The sequence below is a fragment of the Poeciliopsis prolifica genome, unplaced genomic scaffold (assembly GCF_027474105.1).
Source record: "Poeciliopsis prolifica strain line A6 unplaced genomic scaffold, Auburn_PproV2 SCAFFOLD012, whole genome shotgun sequence".
Classification (NCBI taxonomy): domain Eukaryota; kingdom Metazoa; phylum Chordata; class Actinopteri; order Cyprinodontiformes; family Poeciliidae; genus Poeciliopsis; species Poeciliopsis prolifica.
This window is the reverse complement of record NW_026562387.1, coordinates 9,158,564-9,179,538: the sequence shown is the minus strand read 5'-3', so window position 1 is coordinate 9,179,538 and position 20,975 is coordinate 9,158,564. Positions and strand designations below refer to the sequence as shown.

The window sequence follows — 20,975 nt, the reverse complement described above, 5'->3', positions numbered from 1 at the left end:
GCAATGTAGTTTCAATATGGGTCAAAACGTAGAGAGAAAATTTTCATTGAAGTTTTACCTTTTTAATATCGTACACGATTGTGTTCTTTGTAAACTCTGAGTATGCTACATTGTAAAACAATAAAACCAATGATATGAAAAATTTCCTTTAGAATGATAAAATAATGTTTTAGGGAGCATTAGAAGGACTTAAATTATAGACCGCATCCATTAAAACAGAAAAGTGACAAAATCAGACAATTTTCTGCTTACTTTTTGGATTTAATTTGGATCAATATTCACTCTGGAGGAGGAATACAAAGTGGACATCGGTGTAAAGAAAACAACCCTGCACTGCTTTGGTGCACTTTTTCCTGTGGTCGTCTAAGTATGCTTGTCAGCGAGGGCACTGTGCCATAGTCAAATTCCTCTTTGTCTGTGTGTTATTGACTGTGAAAGCTTCAGCTTGTACATGGATTAAATGAAAATTGCAGTGTGTGTGTGTCTTTGTGTGCGTGTACGTGCAGTGGATTGCTGACTAAAGCGGCAATACATAAAGAGCTTTGAAAGAGGGATGGTTTAAAGAGCGGGCAATTGTCATAATGATGACTTAAACCAGAACAGTCCCGTCATTAAGATGTTTCCCATGCGAGTTTGTCTCAGCCCGGAGCACCGTAACCGACTGTGCCTGCCAACCTGGATGTCAGTCGGATCAATAGTTGCTAAAATTTACAATACAATAACTGCATCACAGCGAAGGAAGCGGTGTTATGAAGCTGTATTTGGAGATTATAGGATTATGATTACAGTATAATCCTTTGTCCTCTCTCTTCCTGTAAAATGAGTGTTTACCGTCCTTGTCTAGACGTCCAGGATCCTAGAGTAAAAGCTTATTGAGCTTAAGCCAACGCAAGCAAATGTATCACTTGTTTATAGAATAACAGAAAAAAAAAAATCCCCCACTATTCCACTTTACTGCCTCGTACCTGAGAGGAAAACTTCAGTTCTGACCCACATCTCTCTCAGAATAATTTGGCTGATATTTTTGTTCAGTGCTTAAAACATTGCTTTGCCAAATGCATAATGGCTAGAGACACACACAGCATGTGACATAAAAAAAAGAAAAAAAGAAAGTTTTTCTTCTAAAGGTTGCACAACCTGGGTTATGTCAAAAAAGCTCTCCTGTCTCCCCACAGAAAAGGGAAGAAGTTGATGCACTTCCCTGGATCTTAACATTGTTCTTTAAATAACCTTTAAAAGATTTTCCCTAAAAAGACACTTTGAAAACCAGTGATCAGTACTTTTACATTGTTATGATGGAAGTGGGTTTCCTTTGAACTCTACAGCTTAAGGTTGTCATTACAGGATTTAGACCTGAATCAAAACATAAACCTTGCTGCCTCTAATAGTTTTCCTGTAAATGAGTTCCAATGCTGCACCGGGGCAGGTGGTAGAGGCGGTCCTAGGCTGGTTCTGTAAAAGAAAGTGAGAATCAGTTTGTTTTCCACATTATAGGCATATCTTTTTGCCACACTGAGCTCTGATTCTTCCTCCAAGTGAGGATCACTCCAAATCACAGAATCACAGCACAAGGAGATCATTTTCTTCTCAAATCAGTTTTCACAGTGCCTGGAAAGTATCTATACCACTTGACATTTTACACAATTTTCAAGTTGCAAACACAAACTTGAATGCGTTCTACCAGGATTTGTTGTGACAGACGGACACAGGCCAGTGCATAACTGTGAAGCAGAAATAAAATGATACATCACATTAAAGACTTGCTTTTTTTCCTATTGTTTGTAAATGGCTCAAGCTCAGTCAGAAACGTTGCTGAGTTTATGCTAACAGCAGCTTTCAAGCCTTGCCTTATGTAGTTTTGTAAATGGACTAAGTCTGGACTCTTCTGAGGCCATTCTAGGATATTAATAGTTTTGATTTAAGCCATTCTATTCTTATTTTGGCTGTATGTTTATTCTTCTGGAAGGTGAACCTTCACTTCAGTCTAACAGGATCAACTTCTATTTAGCTTCATTCATTTTCTTGCTGACACTCCACACTTTCTAGATTCCTGAGGTTGCAAATATTTTTTTTCAAAATAAGATGAAAAAAATGTTCTATTCACTTCAGAATGATGATATAATTTATGTTGGTTGGCTACATAATATATATATCTCATATTTTGTGGTTGCAATGTGATTAAAATACAACTTTAGCAACAGCATCACTTGAAACTGCAGCAATCTGTGTTTTGAACATGTTTCACTTTACTGGACAGCGGAGCAATTTGCACACACCTTGTTCAAGGACTTTTATTTTTTATTTTTTGGCATTAATGGCCTTTTATTGTACAGTTAGCTGACAAAATAAAGAGTTGAGAGACAAGAGCCTGCAGGACCAAGACCAGGAATTGAACCAACTGAGGTCTAAAATCTTTATATATGTTGATGTTCTAAGCAGAATAATTTTTTTTCACCAATTAATAAAAAACTAATTCAGAAATTGAACTCAAAGTCTAAATCTAAAATTTAAGCCAAAAGAACTGCTATTTGTAAAGCTTTTAATTGATCTTCTATGAAACATGCAATATTAAAAGAAACAGCACAAATAGTTTTTTTTTCCTGGTCAGTGAATGCACCAAACTTAAGCTTTACAACAGGGGTCTGTAACTCCTGTCCTTGAGTGTCACTGTCTTGCAACTTTGGATGCACACCTGAATCAAAAGGCTGAATTACCTCCTTGGTGTGGCAGGAAGAAAGGCCTGCTTGTCAATTCCTTATTTCATTTTGGTGTGTTGGAACAGAAATGCAGCCAGAAGTTGCTAGACGGAAACACTGCAGGACTGAAGTTGCAGGCTCTTGCCCTGCAGGTTCATCTTTAGTCTAAAGGGAAGGGCAAGAAGGCAAATCAGAAGTGGACAGAAAGTGAGAATGGGGTTGTTGTATGCGTGTGTCTACAGGGGGTGTGATTATTTGCTGCAGAGGTAGCACTGCATTACAGATGAGGATTTGAGATGGCCCAGATAAAGTAATCTATGATTAACTGGGACGAAGCTGGCGTGCAACCCTGCCAACAGCTGTAGTCGGGGGATTTCAAAATTATGGGATGTCCAAACATTAGATGCGGCAGGAAATGTATTTTGGTAAAACAGGTGGGAGGCAGTTTGTCGGATGAGAGTCATGCATGAAGTCAAAGGTGACAGCCGGCGACTGAGGAAACAGCGGCGCAATTAGGAGAAACCTGCTCTGATTCGGTTGCTGCATTTGCCTGAGAATTGTCGGAATGGCGAAGCAGCCAGGAGGGGATTTGCAGTGGGGGGAGCAGTAAGCTAGGGGGGTCACGGCTTGAGTAGCGATCGCCACAATGATTGCTGTAACAACTGTCCGACGGGATAACAAATCAAATTATAAAGATGGACACCCCAGCGCAGACCCCACCGCTGTCTGAAATTGATTGCTAGCACCAGGAGCTGATATTGCCGGGTCTGGTCTGTCATAGTCCATCAGACGTCATTATCACCAGGGGAGCCCTAAACCGTATGCAGACCTGAATGAGGATGAAGCCCTCACTCTCCCGCTTGGAAATTGCCAGAAGACAGCACAGACAGACCCATGCTTTATAGTGATTCATATCACTTCAAGGTCAAGTTATTCTCTCTGAATGCTATTAAAAATCAAGATATTAACCAGCCCTAACGCTTTCCAAATCCAGCCTGCTACCACTGTGCAGTAGTGAATAGGGGCTACCTTGATTGAAGTGTTCTCATGTTTTGTATTACATTTAAGTGCAGCAGCAATCATCTTTAAACCATCATTTGCTGGACACAAATCTGCAAGAGGGTGCTAACCCTCAAACCTCTCCATTTTTTAAAGGAATCGTAAATGTATTTGCACCTCTTAAGTATTATGATTTGTGTTTCATCATTCACTGATTCTCCCATTCTAGCAGACAGCTATTTTTATTCCGCTGCGTGATTAGTCATTAAGCTGAGACGAGCTGTCATTGGAAATCATTTTCATGTCTTTAGACAGTTCCTCAGTTCATCCAAATGATGAGCGATTTTTTTTTTTTTTTTTTTGCCTGTAGGGGTAATGGGACCCATATTTTATTGAGCCAAGACAGTTCCTCAATAATGCCAGAAGTTTCAGTTGTTGTTTTTTTTCCTGGTGTGAATGGACTTTGTGTTTTAGGCCATTTATATAAAATGACAATGACTCTAAGATGGCTCATTATTTTGTCCCATGAGGTGTATGCATTTCTAAATTTACAGCAGTCCTTTCAGGCGTCTTGTCACATTGGATGCTGATAGGTCTTTATATAGATTTCTTTATAGCAGGTGTTTCCGCAAGGGCTCTCTAGTTTAAAAGAGACCTCGGATTTTCTGTTTTTAAATGCACTCAGTAGCAGCCACATTTATTGCCAACCTTGGCAAATGTGAAAACATCCTTAAAACAAACTTCTTTACTGCTGTGGCATTATTTCATGCAGAAAATCTTAAAAAATATCCAACATTAAATTTGAGAAAATGCCATTTGCAAAAAAAAAAAAAAAAAAAAAATTACAAGAAAATAAAAATTGCTCTTAGTAATTTTTTTGGTACTCATGATAATCTCTTTCAAATACATATAATTAGAGCATTAAAAAAAAAACTTCGGTTAGATAAAACTATTCATAATTTTTGATATCAAACATGCAAGGAGCTTTTAGGGTTTGAGGCAAACTTAAGGACAAGTTTGGTGGGGGATCTGTGAAATTTTGAGGATCTTGCAATAAGGCCCAGCTTTATGAATTTTTGTTGTGGAATTGTACAAATATATTTGTTAGGATCAATAGGTGTGAGAATGCAAATGTGTCCATTTTAAGCACAAAGAAGCGAAAACTTTACTTTTATTTTCAGCTATTTCCTTCAGGTAAATTACAAAAATGTACACAAAACTGCTCTATGGATGGACATCAGATAGAGAAACAGTTTGGATTCGCTGCTGGTTTTCAGTGTGAGTTAAACTAAATACCTTCTCCTCCTGTCTAAATATGTGCTACTGTGTTGAGTCTCTTGCCAGGTCAAGTCTGCAAGCTTTCCTGTTCTGACTTCTCATTACTCAGCAGATCAAGTCAGAAAAACAGTTTCTCTCCAACTGGTTGTCATGCAAAGAAAGATGTCCTATCTTTTGAAATGTTTGGTCTATAATTTAGCAAAATGATACTCATATTTGTGGACAAAAGTAAAGCATTCCTGTCCTCTAAAAGTTGTTTAGCAGTGGCAAAGTGGTGGGGTCCTGTATCACAACATCTTACAAAATAACAAGTTATAAAACGTCTTAATTGATGTTTCTTTCAAATTGCTGTCCAGGGATGTGACTTCATCCTTTAAACTGCATGTGAGCTGTTCTTTGTCTCTTCACTGGGCTGCAAATTTCAAGTTAAAGACCTTTTTCAAGATGGCTACACAGAGGCAAACATGCATACCATTTTCTTCTCCATGTGTTACAGGCTCTCTCAAATTTTCACTCCACACTGATTCTTTTAACCTTTGTTCCTCTGCCTCACATGCATTAATGTTTTCATGGCTACCTCATGCAGAGTTTTATTTTTTCAATTTTAGCTTGCGTTGTTTTTTTGTTTTCCTATGACCTCTGCAATGTAACCTCATGAATGCAGCAACTTGTCCTTGTTTCGATATAGCTTCATATTGTATTACCACCCAGTTCTTACCCCTATTTACTTAACATAAATAGTGTAGATGGCTTTTTCAGAGTTGTCGAAATTACTTGAATTCACAGACTGTGCATATGAGATCTATGTAAAGGCTCATTTTGAATTTGCTCAATTCGCTTTTCTTTTTATTGATTCTCTGAAACTGTCATGAAAGTAATGTACACTTTGTGTGCTTATTCGGAAGTATGCGGCAGGTCATAGAGACGGATATACAATTGAAGAAAAACTCAAGGAAGGGTTTAATCTTCGAGGCTTATTTTTTCTGTCCCCCTCTTCCTCATCCCATTGTTTCTTTCTTGTACTAGTAAATTGACTTGCAAAGCCAAACAGTATGTTTTTCACCCTTGTGGCATCACGAGTCACACCAACCCAATAAAGAGACTCCTTTTCCCTTTGTGTAATTACAATCAGTGTAGAAGTGACACTGAATAGGCCCCAACCAGCAGCTGGAGAATAGGGCTGCATTGACAAAGCACTTGCAACTGTGGAACAAGTAAAATTAAGTACTTTCTATTCATACTCGCTTGTTCTTATCATGCAGAAGCTCTCTCAGCTTTTGTACTGCTGTATTGTTACTTAATCCAAACAGTATTTAGCTGAATTACTTTGTAGGCATTGAGCATTCGTTTGACTCAAGCCCCCAAAAGGGAATTGTGGCTACTTTTAATTTGGTTGTTCTAAAGTTTTGAATGTAGTTGTGTCCATTGGAGAGTCATATATGTGTGCTTTTATTAGGTAAGCAATTCTGGTGTATGTTTATAGAAACTGGAGTAAAGATAAATGGAGGTCACCCCAACGTGTTTCTTTAATTCCTTGGGGCGTTATAATTATTGGCAGTACATTACAACAAAGTAGACGGCATACTGCAAGGCATTTCTATTATGTGCTGCTTATTATGGGCCTGTGCAACACCTAACTAGAATTGAGACCCATTAAGCAGACCAATAAGAACCTAGGGATCCACTTTAGTCATTTACTGCAAAGTGCCAAGTTCAACTCAGTGGGCCTTTTATAGAGTACACCAGCTGGGTAAACAAATTAATCGTCCAGCCATGGTTTCCCAGCACAACCATGCAGCCCAGGGCAATCATACATCAGACAGAGTGATAGCAACTGTCGCCACCTGGAAATAGAAAGCTTTCTACTATTAAAGACAGACAACCGCCGAGGACCCGCTGGTTTGCGCCATTCATACTGATTCTGCCTCTCGACTGTACTGATCTGCTTCAGTTAGCTGTGAGAATAATAAAGTAGCTAAACACATGACTGTCTGAAGAGTTCTGCACATTGATCGAAACCAATATCAAAAGAATAGGTTTCGACATTCACGTTTTTGTTGGCATGGGACAATATAAAACAGATTTTGGTCACCTTAGTTATATGTACAGGAAATAGGTGCTTGCTTAAAAAGACATAAAATGCAGCTAACATTACTGCTATTGCATCTCTGTAAAGATAAATTGAGAGCCTCAAGTTTTACATATTTAGCTTTGTTCTCTGCTTCAGTAGGTAGATGAGTTTACTAAAAGAAATTTTAAGAAGTAAATGAGTAAATATGCATTTATTTCTTGTCAAACAAAATAAGTAGCTTTTTCTTGAAATATACAAAATATAAAGGCTTAAGCAGTAGATAGAAAAAAAATGAACTTGTGACAAGTAACAAATAATTCAAAAGTGCTCATGTCTTTTTCTTAGGGTTGTTGGCAAACATTGATCCCAGACAGAAAGTAGAATATTCTACTACTAGACAACAAGTGATATTTAATATTTCAATCTGAACAACAAGGTTTTATTCACAAAGTTGCTGTTTTGACATTTGCAACATAAATGTAAGTTGTTAATGACTTGATGGCTTTACACCAAATTGCTTGCTTCATTAAACAACAAGTCTCACCCATACAGTCTGAATGCATAATAATGATAATTATTTGTTAAGTTATAAGACAAGGTGTTTCTCTGTGATATGCATTGTGTGCAGTGATATTGCAGTAAAGACAAAGTAGTGATATTTTGTGCAGCCTTGTTCCTGAGACCTGCTGGTGAAATACTCTATTTAGTTTGGAACTTTATGAAGATGTGTCGCCGTGCATCCAAACCAGAAGCTTACACTCATTCTATATTGAACATAGAGCCAGTGCAGCGTGATCAATACATGTGTCACCTGGGAGTGGTTGGAGAATCTTGCCAGAAGCATTGCAGCTGCATTTTGATTAGCTGTTGGCAATTCACATATGTTTTACTGAGGAAAGTACAAATAGAATTACTATAATATTCTTCTGTGTTCTCTAATATTTTGTTGTCTGAAGTAACCATAAATAATGCACAATGTCTAAGGTCAGTAAGACAGCCTATTCTTCTGTATCCTTATACAACATGACTTATTACCAACAGTTTTTTTCATTGTTGTTACCTTTAAACAAGCATTGAAATTGTCCCAACAGGATAACTCGTAAAATAGATTTTCTTTTTAACAATATAAAAAAAAAAAAACATAATGGTGGTTTCCTTTCCTTTGGTCATACACTATAGACTGACAGCTTGGGGAAGTTAATGTGGTGGAGTAGTTTTACCTTCCTCTAACATCACTGACTGCAGCATCTCATTGAAAATAAGGTATACTCTCAGTATTGGATGATGCAAAAATGTTGCCCTTTTGAAACCGCGACTGGCTAAAACTGCAGTATACCTAGAAATCTCAGGCCGACCCATTTCCAGTGTCGAGTGTCCTATTTATGGTTTGATCTTGAAGCAGGTACTCCAAGCTGCACTGGTGTCAGCCACCGTGAGAATATGGGCCAGACCGGTCTAGTAATTACTAAAGTACAGTAATCTTCAGGGTCAAAAAGGGCAAATGTGTGACTCGCAGTATATTGGTGTGTGTGTGTTTCTGTGCTTAGCTGCACATTACATCATAACAGGCAGGAACAGCATGTGCAGCTGAACACCTAAAAATGGAAACCCATTTCCTAAGGTTCAAACTAAGTTATAAAGTTGTTACGCTTGTATAAAGTGTAAAGCTTTCAGGTTTAAATTGCCTATTTTGAAGCACTTTGAACACTTAAATACATATTTTTGTCTTTTAAAATATCTGTTTTTCCTCCTTCATTGAAGAAAGCAGATTTTATTGAGTTTTCAAGACTTATTTCCCTGACTTTCAATGGACTGAAAGAAGGTAAATGCAGATGTGAGTAAAGATTAAGTATAGCATATTAATTTACCACAATCTAAATATTTAAATGTAACCTTTTATTCCCAGATGACAGAGAAAAACCATGAAGAAAAGTGTTGTTTTATTATTATTCTTTTTTTGCATTCAAAGGGACTTTGATAATTCTCTTCCAGTCTACAACTGCTGTCAGAATTTGCCTCTGTGTAGCAGCAAAAGCCCCAGAGCAGCACAGAAAAGGCTTGAAAACACCTTTTCTGAATCACCTTCTCTGTGTGTCAGGTTAGAACTGTTTTGGTTATTTCATCCTTGTTTTGAAGAGGTGGGTGCTCCGCAGGGAAAAGGTTATGTCATGTCTGTGCACCAGTCAGGCTCGAGCAACATGTTAGTCCTGAATCTTGTGACAGCTGGGGGTTTGTTGTCTTTCGTTTCCAGTCGGTTTCAATTAAATTTGATCAGGACGGCTCCTCTGAAGCAGGGCTAGAGAATTTAAAATAAGATTTAGTTGTACTACTGTTCAGTCTAATTATATCATTTATCACAGCCCCACAAATGCCAACCCTTAAACACGAGTTGCATAATGAAGGGGTGTTCAGCAGTGAATGGATTTATGCGTGGCTCTTTTATTTAAGCTTCTTCTAAATTCATGTTCATAGTGAAAAAAAATGTACATTTACTTGTTAAACCCATTCCCACGAGGACATTTTGGATCCTATTTGTGTGTTCACACATGTTAACTGGGTAAAGTTTACAGAACAAAACCAGTAACATTAATCCACAGGTAGCAGGATTTGTGCACTGCACTGAGTCGCCTTAATAAGTACTGTGAAGCAACGTTTCCCTCAGAGAACTTGCTAAGCCCAGTGTTTGGGGCAATCGGGCAGTCATCTGCCCAGCGGCCTGTTGTGTTTTTGAGTTGAAAAATGTTTGAAGTTGACAGGAAACTTGAAATTGTAATTTGATAATTATGTGTTTTTGGAAGACTGGAAGATTAATGGCTGAACACCAACTATAAAGTCTCAAAAATGCAAACATTTAAAAAACCCTTAAATAAATAAGCAATGCTTAGCTTGGTGGGGGCATAAGTAAAGCCTAGTGGCCCACCAGGTGACCACTAGTATTATATCCGCTCATCAAAATGTAGACTTTAAATATTTAGTTAATATGCTAAGTGGTTAACACCAGTTATTGTATTTTTAGTCCAAAATATGTAAACCCCTGAATATCAGGAGAGAATATGGTCTATCATAAGCAAAATGGTGCCAAAAATGATTTCCGTATGGTGGTGTGTTTTTTTGTGTGGTGCTACTAGCTTGAGCATATTACAAAGAGAGCGCTTCGTTTGCTGAAAAATCGGGAAACTGTGCCAGTTCCAGACAATTGGTGAAACGGTGCCTTTTTTGGGCACAACAAAAATTTTTATGACATCATCTATAAACAGTTTAAGCATTAAAGTTGCACAAATATGTGTATGAATGGTTATATATGTGTTTAACTATTTAGTAATTGTACGATTGAATCATTTGGTTAATGTACTACTTTTTGTTCATAAAAGTATTTAAAAAACGCTGTAATTCATAGATAAATTCAGCTACAAAATTACCACTGAAGAGTAGGCAGGAACAGCTTACAGGCAGGAGCGCACCGGCCCCCAGGTGCGTCTCTTACCTCTAACGGCAGGGCCAACCTGACAAACACACAGAAGGAGACTCCCTGGTGTTTGGGTCGTCACAGTCAACCTCTGTGGATGTTACGCCTCCAGTTTTTTTTTTGTTGTTGTTGTTTCCTAGTGTTTTTCAGTAATCATTGTGCATTGCTTTTGTAATTGTGCCAGCGTTATTCTTTGTTGTCAGATCTTCCGGAGGTGTTGGCTGGTGTTTAAAAAGGCTTCTAGTAAAGGACCCAGGAGGCTAGAAAAGTATCCCGATGAAAAGGCAGCCTACTTTAGAAGTTTCCACAAGGTAAGATCCTCATCAAAGTCTTGAATATTTTATTTGTTTAATTTATTCTTGATAGCCCCCAATTTTGTCTTTTTTTTTTCTAATATCCATATCACGCGGTTGTGTTATCCGTCTTTGTATTTCGTTGGAGCATGAAGCTGAAAGTGGTATTATGATGATTTTATTTCATATTAGTATGTATATTTTGGACCAAACATACCAAACAAGTGTTTAATGTATACACTTGTTTATACATTAAACAAGTAGAAAAAACAGATCAAAGAGAAAAAGAGACCAAAACTATAGTATGCTTAAAATAAATGATTTACGTCAATACTTCAATATAAGCAGCTATCAATTAGATAATTAGTTCTAAGAAAAGGAAAACAATGTAAATCATGCTGTCTAGATTATAAGTTTCTTTATTGACAGTTTTTTAATGTGCAAACCAGACTTCATTGAGCTCAGACAGTCAAATCTACAGTTTTGTTTGGAGTGGTGTACTCTACTATGCTGATGATGCTGATCCATTCAATATTCTGGAAGCTGCATCATGTAGCAATTACACAGCCATGAAATTAAGTATTGATATTCTACAAAGTATGATCTATATTGATTCTGAAATGTTTTGACCTTTTGTTTGTTGCCATCATTAGATAACCGTCTCTGCTTGAGTCTTTGTTAATGTTACCAGTGTCTGATTCCCTGCAGCACGCTGTGGGTGCAGGTGGTGCTAACAGGACGTCGGATGTGAATGCCCGTCTGGCCACGCCGTGTCCTCAAGTACATAAAGCTCCTCAGGCAGCTGCCTCTGGCAAAAAAAAAAAAAAAAGTCTAAATGCCTCTGACACAGATATGCAGAGCATAATTACCAGGCAACAGCCAAGAGTTTCATTTTGCAATTTGGCAAACTGCACAAATTAATTAGTGTTGAGCGATAACATTAGCTGAGACCTCCTTTCCAACAAGTGAATAACATTTAAGCTTAAGATTTATCTTTGAAAAACACAAGCAAGAAATCCCTATTCTTAGTTTTATATTTGTTTACATATTCTTTGTAATAGTGTTTTTATAATACACATGGCTTACTCCATTTCAAATCAATAAAGCTTGAAGAACAACAGACAAATTTGCTGAAATAAGAGATCAAAATATCAGTGTTCAAAATATAGCTTACAAAATTTTTCTTTACTAATTCAAACATTTACTGGGTGAATAAAAAATCTTTAAAATTGAAGCCTTTTAAGTATCAACGTGTATTAAAACTTTCAATATTATTCAAAGCATGCAAACATATCTTTTGGCACATTGGATGATAGTTCAACTGTTTCTTCAACATTTGTTGGTCTCCTAAATTTTCCAGCATTTTGGATAATTTTAGCATAGCGCCGTATCACATTCCCCTCTCTCTTAGCCCCCTTTTCATTAAATCACGCTGTTAATTAGCGTAGCGTTTAAACATCTCATTTCAGTCAGTTAGCAATAAATCGTTGTTAAACCAACACTGGCTGCCTCCCTCCTTCAATAAGGCGCCACCTGTTTTTTTTTTTTTGTTTTTTTTGTTTGTTTGTTTTTTTGTACGGAATGAAAATCATTGGTATATTAGTGTTCTGTTACTCTACAACATCTGTTGGTAAATTATATACCACATGTAAAGACATTTTCTACCAAAAAATTAGGTTGATCTGGTTATTGATATTGTACTGCTTTTATTGTGAGCACAACTGTGGTTCATGGAGCACTAAGCTGTTTTAAACATGCAGTGGAAAATCTGTTTTCATCTTTGCATTACATTTCTGTCCAATGATATCAGATGATGAAGTTAAAGAACTATTAAGGGACATTTTGGGACTTTATCTCGTCCCTTAGGCCTTTCTCCTCTCTTTGAAAAGTAGTAATCCTCAACATAATATCTCTCTCCACACCTCCTAAGCCCCTTGAAATGCACCAATTATGATTCATTATCCCGGTAAGTGAAGATGATTTTAAAGGAGCAGCGCCATGAACAATGTTTTATCCTAATGAGAGGAGATAAGGGGAGATAATAGAGGACTGCGGAGTAAACTTTGTGGCTGTAGTTTGAGAGGCAATTCAGTTCTTTCTTCTTTCCTGTGATAATGAGGCAAATTGGTGCGGTTTTCTTTCCAGTTTTGTTTTTATCTGTATCTATTGATGTAGCCACAAATCGTCTTGATGTTTTGATCCACTCTGTTTGCACCATTTGCTGCCACAGTGTCAGTCATGCATTGTGAATTAGACATATCTCTGCCTACTACATCATGCTGTCACATGAAGGAACCCGAGTTGCTGTGAACCGCCCCTCTCTGAGGCGTTGCATACATCCACACTGTAGTGAATGATGGGTGCGCGCATGCACTGCCAAACCTGGTAATGCATTGCCACCGAGATCTAGAGAAGGGCTTCATTCAACGTTGCAGTGCTGTGGGTGGGAAACAGGCTGCACTGGTGGCTGATTTACACAATCAACACAAAAGGAATTAGAATTTTCTTTTTCCCATTTCATTTTTTTTCCCCCATTCTCTTTCTCCCACCTTCTGCAGCATTCTCTCTCTGCAGATCACTGGTCCATGCTTTAAGAAAGATCCTGCATATTTTTGGGTATATTTTTAGCTTCTTGTGGAGTTGTCTTGGAAGCCTCTTGAGCACTGGGTTGAGTCAGCTATTGCGAAAATGTCAAGCTGCATTGGAGCACCAGTGGATAGATTGCGTATTTGTGCCATTAAGAATAATGCAATAAGGCATGATCAGATTTAGTCACATATTGACAGGTTTAGGTTCTGCATGCAGCTCTGGGAAAAGAGACCACTGCACTGAACCCCATTGAAAACGTCATGGTTATTCCACCAAATATCGATTTCTGAACTCTTCCTGAGTTAAAACATTAGCATTGTTGTTTCTAAATGAACATGGGCTTGTTTTCTTTGTATTATTTGGGGTTTGACAGCACTGCATCGTTTTTTTTATTTATGATTTTGACCATTTCATGTTTTCTGCAAATAAATACTAAATTTTTGCATGGAATATCTGAGACATGTTGTCAGTAGTTCATAGAATGAAAGAACAATGTTCATTTTACTCAAACATGCACCTGTAAAAAGTACAATCAAAGTCTCTTTTTTTTTTCCAGTGCTCTATAAGTTGTTGAGCAAAACAATTTTTTTAAACAAGATTTAAAAATGCATTATGTAACAAAGGTTCTTGTGCACAGGGGAAGTTGTCTTATCCAATAGTGTAGAAACAAATGACTATTTTTCTTTATGCTTCAACCTGGACATGGAAACAACAACCAATTATTCTACAGGCTTTAGTGGTCTAATTGGAGTATGTAGAGTTAAAGGATCCCTGATGTAGCTACCTCATTTAAAGGTAAAAATAAAATGAACAGTAAAATCCTAAAATGAAGTTGTTGCAAAACAAGCTGGCATGGAAGTAATGGTCTTGTTTGTGTGTGCTAAATATGTCAGACTGCAGCAATGGACCAATTGAAGCTGATCAATCTGTCCAATATCAGCATAAAAACTATTGCAATAGTCCAGGTAATTCGAGATGAAGGCATGCATGATGGTTTTTTAAAGATTTTTTTTTAGGCATCTTAAACATGCAATTATTCTTGACTCAGAAAAGGCATCTTTAAGGAGATCATTTATCTTTTCATATTTAATTTGTTGTCCATAACGTACAGGTGCTTTTTTAATCATTTACATGAATGGAACACATAAAATGCAATTAACATTGGTCTGATGTACCCCACATGACAGATGAGAGTTACGTAAAAAATTATGGAAACAATTGAAACATACACCTGCCAAATTGTTTGCCAGGACTTTTGATTGTAAAGAAATACAAATGTTCCTTTGCTGCTGCATGTGTATAAATGTTTCATAACATCTTTATCTACTTTCTTTAGTTACCGGGTTCATTGCAAGATAAAAGTTGTTCTCTTTTTCAATTAAATGTTCATTGCTCAACCTGAGGGAAAACTTGTAATGCATTTGATGCATCTTAAAAACAGACCAGTAAAAGTAGTTGTTTTATAAGTAACCCTACTCCCCTCCCCCCCAATCCCCACTCCCCCCCCACCCCCCACCCGAAAAAAAAAAAAAAAAAAAAAAAAAAACGTTTGGAAATAAATAGGTGCTTTGAGATTCTAGTAGGATGTTGCCCTGTTTTTTTTTTTTCCTCCACACATCTGACATTGAAATCCCACAGCCCAAAAAACACCCAGTAGGATGCTGCTGCACAACATTAATCATTCTGGAGGTTATCCAAGAGACATAGTAACCCTGGACAGGTCACTGGTCCATCACAGGGCCAACACAGTCACAGGAGACACATTCTGAAACTCACTCTTAAGGTCGGTTTAGAAGTGCCAATTCACCTGACACGGAAGTTATTTGACTGCAGGGGGAAAGCTGGAGGAGTCAAGCAGGCATGGAGGCAGCATGCAAACTGAATATTTCTTGCTGTGATTTTAATCATGAATGCAGAGTTTTGTAATCGTGCATTAATGATCTGTAGAAAGCATTTCAAAAAAAATTTCTGAGTAAAGCTACTGTATATAATTGTGTAGAGCTTGAAAACTCGAGCAGTTTTTCTCTTGCCAAGGCTTGCTATGCAACAGGAAGAGCGTTATGCAAAACGTCTGAGCTACATAGTCATTAAATATCAAGAACAATGTTGTGCACAAGCTTGATTCCCTTGAAAACAAAAAGAAATTGAATGCAGGAAATAAAATAATGAAAAAAAGAAGTTAAATTATTAAATAAAGGAAATAAGTCAAATGCCAAAAACACTTGACTACATTTTCTTATCACAATATGAAACAAAGTAGTTTATAAAAAGGCTTGAAACTGTTTTAGAGCTCAAGGTGATATCGATGCAATGCCTTACTTACCTAACGATACCCCGAAACACACAACTTATATTTCAGCCAAACTGTCACCTTTATTTATCTGTATGAATATAAATTGGTTAAGATGTTCAGCAATAACCCAAGACTAAATCCCACCATTTACTAGAAACTTCTACAGCATTAGTGCTACTATCCTAATGCAAGTCTTGCATTGTCAACCAAAGAAATCAGGAAATAAGCCACTGCTCCAAAATGAATACCTTTAAGGTCAAAAAGCTTCTTCCATGGACAATTGCTTTCTGAAGAAATGATTTCATTTGAGACGAGACAATGATGTGTTTTTAGCTACAATACAAGTGTAAACTGAACCCAGCCAACAGGACATTGATCCCAAACATACGCTGTTTCTGGAACGAAAAAAGCTTATTTGTGGATGAGTAAAAATTAAAATTCTTGCTTTTGAAATTCATTGTTGCTGTTGTATCAATGGTTAACCCCGAAAAAGAGCAGTTCGAATGGATCTCGAAAAGCTGAAAAATGTATTTCTTGTTTGAATTGTAATGAACAAACTGAGTACGTGTGGCTAGGACAAAGCACATAAAAGTATAGTTTGAGTTTGACAAAAGAAAAACAAAAACCCAGAGGCTTGTGGAAATCCCTCAGCTGGGCCTGAACATTGAGCACTGGGTACCAAACTGTAGAGAGAAATTCATTACATGTCACCCCATCGAACAAAGAAATGTGTGGTCCAAATTCGGTGTGTGCGCAAAACGGTCTTTAACCTTTAGCAGTCAAGCCTTACTGTATGGGCAATGAGCCAAGCTAATTCATTTGTAACAGTTTGGCAAGAGGCCTATAGTTAGAACACAATAGACTACATTAATGTAATGGGCCTTATCTGCTGGAGACGGCGAGTACCAGGCAGGCTGTTGAATGAAATGTCCAGTGAATGCTGGCGATATTCAATAAAAAAGTTATTTCCTCCTTTTTTCATTCACTATGAGCCACCTGGTAAAGTGATTTTAGATTCTTATGATTGGTTTCCTCTGTATTAACTGGGAGAGTATTTTCAAGGAGACACACAACAATGAGGATGCCTTGTACGCAGCAAACCTCTGCAGCTGCATATTAAACATCACACAGGAGAGGAGCAGCTAGCAGGCGTGTGTGATTTCTTCCCGTTCAAATTAGATTTTTAAGCCTCATAAAATTGCTTCGTGCGATTTGTTCTTTAGGATCACCTCCTCTGTTTAAGTTTACAGCTCTACATCGTCGTCATTAAGTCCCCACTGCACTTTCAGCAAAAGCTGTGGAGGATACCAATTAAGCGGCGCCGTTATTGCTGCAGTGTTCATTCATGTGCTGCTACTTCTGTTGCTCTCCCTGACTTCTGTAGATCACTGAGCTCCATAACATCAAGAACATCACGCGGATGCCACGGGAGACAAAGAAGCACGCCGTCGCCATCATCTTCTGCGATGACACATCCAAGACGTTTGCCTGCGAATCAGGTGACTGTCCTTTTCTTCGTGCAAAAATCTAATTAGCTGCTGTCAACCACAGTAGGGGGAAATAAGGGGAGAAAGGTTTTGCTCCTGAAGACGTGTTATGTTATCATAACACGTTTATTTTTTTTTTTTTTTTGGAAAAAAAAATAAATAAAAATGTGGTAGAAGAATGAAGCATATCAAAACAAAAAAAAAACAAGTGATGGGGCCATGGTGGATCTGTGTTTAGCCAAGTGATGCTCATTTGCCGCCATATTAAGAGGTTGGGAGATGGGTTCTGAAATATTGATTTTCATTGTGCAGGTATGAAAACCAATATTGGGCATAATTTGTGGTGTTTTTCAACCCTGTTATGCATTAGATGCAATCTCTATTGATTCTCAAGCTCTATTGAGCTTGAGAAGCTCCAGACCTTCTCAAACAAGTTGAAATAGCTTTATTAAAGCCTAAAGCTGGGCAAAGCAAATTAATCTATGTATTTTATTGTGCTATTTCACGCTAAGCTGATTTGTGGAGTTGGGTTCCCTGACTTTACAGAGATATGGATCTTATTCATGAATGTGGTTTTGATTCCCCATTTTATTTTTGTTTTGCCTTCTCACAAAAAAATATCTTTTAGCTTCCTGAGTTCTCATTGTGATATTTCATTTCAAAGTAGTACTTTCTTATGTTAATTCTCAAATGTTACGGAATGCTCCTCGCAGCCTTTAAACGCCATAGTTGACCTGTAGTAGTGAAATCACAGAACTGACATCCAACCAAATATAGATACAGATATTATTCACCCTGTTGAGTATTGACAAGCTCTCACGCTTGAACACACATTGCCTTTGGAGTGTTATTTGGTGGTTAGACATGTAGAAATAGCTGTGTTGAATTTAAGCTATTTATGTTCCAGGTGGTTCTGAAGTGAAACAAAAGTTGAATAACTAGAGAAAACACTGTATGGCCACTTGTAGGTACAATAGGCGCACAGTGGGTCTGTTTCTCTTGTTAAAGTACCAACTCTCCAGCACCTGTTTGGTGAACTTGTACATTAATATTTTTTTTAAGTTTTGAAAAATCTCTTTTGGCTATTTTTTCTTTTTTAAAACGTATTTTTGATACGAGATCGCACTCGGTTTGCATTACTCACTGAATGAGAGCTGGTTAATGCAAATTCATCTAAAACGTAACTGCTATAAACTAGTAGTTAGTGTGGTTTGCGGTAGTAATTGTAAAATCTTTGATGAAGAGCTCTGCAAGTCTGTCTCTGTCAAAAGCAGGTCTCCAGAGAATAGTCTTAATATTTAAACTAAAACTAAACTCGACTAACTTCGAGGTCTCTTTGCATCGGTAACAATTTCAGTAAAGAGCGTTTTTCTTAGTGCAACCCATAAGCCATGGAAAGACCTGTTGTGATCTCCACTGATCGCAAAAGATTTGTCAAACTGGCTAAGCTGAAAATCAGAACTGAGCATTTTCCCAGCTATTACATATTACAGAATTAAAATGGTAAACGTGTGTTGCGTAAGAACTCAATTCATAAGTTCCTAATTTGGCCTCCTGGCCTGCAATGTCAAACGGTGTGTTAATGCAACAATGATTGTGCTGTTATTCAAAGGCATCATTTAAATATGCATGAACAAAAAGGTTTTTTTTTGCATGTTTTATTTAGGGGGGAGAAAAAGAGTGTTTAGCAGTTATAAATCTCCCCTATTATGTTACTTTTAAAACACAAAAGCTTTGTTGCGTCCTCCCTAGCAGCGTGCTGTCAATGAGGCACGGAAGGAAGCGAGCGAATAAAATAAAATAATCGCGCATTTTTGACAGGTCTGGGTGCAACTGTCAAATATGCACATAAAGAAAGATGAGAGTGTGACCTTGAGTTATGACTACCATTGAGAATCTCAGCTCCTCAAAATCCACCGAGGAGTTGCCCCTGACAGATATGAATGCGAGCAGATATACATATTGTATCCGTCTGCGTAATGACTGCTGCTCTGCTGCCGGAAAACAAAAAAAAAAAAAAGTAAAGCGTCTCCTGATTTGATTCCTGCATACCTGACTCTGGCTTGCCGTGTGTTTGTAAACACTCATTAACGCAAAAAGCACCGTCGTGTTTTTTCCTCCTTCACTCACCTACACATGCACACGCGGAAGACGTCTTTCTGCCGCGTCTCCTGATGCGCCACAACGTAGCGTAGCCTGGACGCCGCTGTGCTGATGAAGTGTTTGTTTGGCTGACTTTCCACTCAGTGGCCTTAAAAAAGTGTGGGAGTTTAGAAACACTTAAAGGCCACAGCAAGGGGAGTTAATGAAAGCACGAGGAAAGAGCTGAATTGCCGGAGCTGCTGTGTTTCTGCTTCCTCCTGTGTGAATAAAGTGCTTCGAAAAGCCGCCAACCTTTCCTTAACCCTTCTGTCCAATCTGCATTTTCCAGTTGATCTAACAAACAGGCTGTTGCATAACGCCACCATTTACACCAAATGCTCCCCAGCGATTGAATGCCTCTCACACCCGTTCCGTAAGCTTTTGATCTATCTGTATTGATTGATAGAAATAAAAAGGGGTCAGTAATGGGTACAGTGCCACAGTTCCACTTCCTCTTAGACCTTCCCACATTATTTTCATTTTTTCAATCCAAACCTTGTTTTGCCAACACAAAGTAGCACATGTGATTGTGACATAGAAACAGTTTGGGAATATTTCGTAGAAACATTTTTTTGCTTTAATCATAGCTACAAGTTTTTGCATTACACCCAACTTTCCTCATCTGAAAAACATTGTCAGTGCCAGAGATTCTCAAATGGATATAGACCTGCACTTTGATTGGGCCATTTCAACACGTGTTCAAATTTATGCAAGGTATTAGATTTATGAATCATAAATTGTATTAGATTTTTTAATTTATTAATTGTACACTGATTAAAAGGTCACATACTGTAGCAGCACAATTAATAGTTGTTCTGTCATCAGAATCTTCTGCCTGAGCTGTGATCCATTTGAGTTACTGTGAGCCTCTTGGCTTCTGCTTGAATGTTTGGCTGACTACTATTATCAGTTTTTCCTCACCAACAAAAAGCCACTGAAATATCAGACACACGCTTTGAGATTGGAATACTGGAACCATTTCTTTAATGATTGGCTTCAAATTTTGTATAAATATAATTCTGACTTTCATATTTATCTACCAGTGAATGATAGCTGTAACTGTATTTTTTTTTTTTTGCCATGCATCACTTTATTATGAATACTCACTCAAGGGATTCATGTTTGTATGAAAGCAACTGCACTGACTCTGTACTGCTGTGAGCAGAGCTGGACGCCGAGGAATGGTGCAAGCTGCTGTGCGTGGAGTGCCTGGGTACCCGTCTCAACGACATCAGCCTCGGAGAGCCGGACCTGTTAGCAGCAGGAGTACAGCGGGAGCAGAACGGTGAGTGCCCAATTAGTCCCAGCTAACACACGCAGCTATTCGGGGTCAATCCCTCTCAATCAGCCCTCCTCCAAGCACTTATCTGTTGCGTATGGGGCCTGTTTGCATTAAAGCAGCCGAGACTTCAGAGGGTTAGGGGAGTGAAGCGGACAATGTCCAATTAGGCTCTGCTAATAAGGGCCATTTTTGTCAATATTTGATTTCAAGTCCCCTGTTGGAGAGTTTCGTTGTATGATCTCACTATCCTCCAGCTTTGGGCTTCAGAGGTTTGTTTTTAATGTGGGACGTCAAAGGAAACCTGCGTGTGTACGCGTGTTTGTGTGTGTGGAAATACAGGTCACAGGCTCTGGCAGGGGCTCTGTTCCAGGCCTAATGA

General features: G+C 38.1%; 1 protein-coding gene across 3 annotated transcripts in view; it reads left to right on the top strand.

The window, feature by feature from the left end:
* Positions 1–20,975, top strand: part of dok6 (docking protein 6) — a 57,744-nt gene that overhangs the window by 18,358 nt on the left and 18,411 nt on the right. For 2 of the 3 annotated variants that reach the window (XM_055037759.1, XM_055037758.1), the window contains exons 2-4: positions 10,714–10,821; positions 17,070–17,184; positions 20,480–20,599. In XM_055037759.1, the coding sequence (XP_054893734.1) occupies positions 10,714–10,821; positions 17,070–17,184; positions 20,480–20,599 (343 nt within the window). The remainder of the gene's footprint in view (positions 1–10,713; positions 10,822–17,069; positions 17,185–20,479; positions 20,600–20,975) is intronic. The other variant, XM_055037760.1, reaches the window with a different exon arrangement.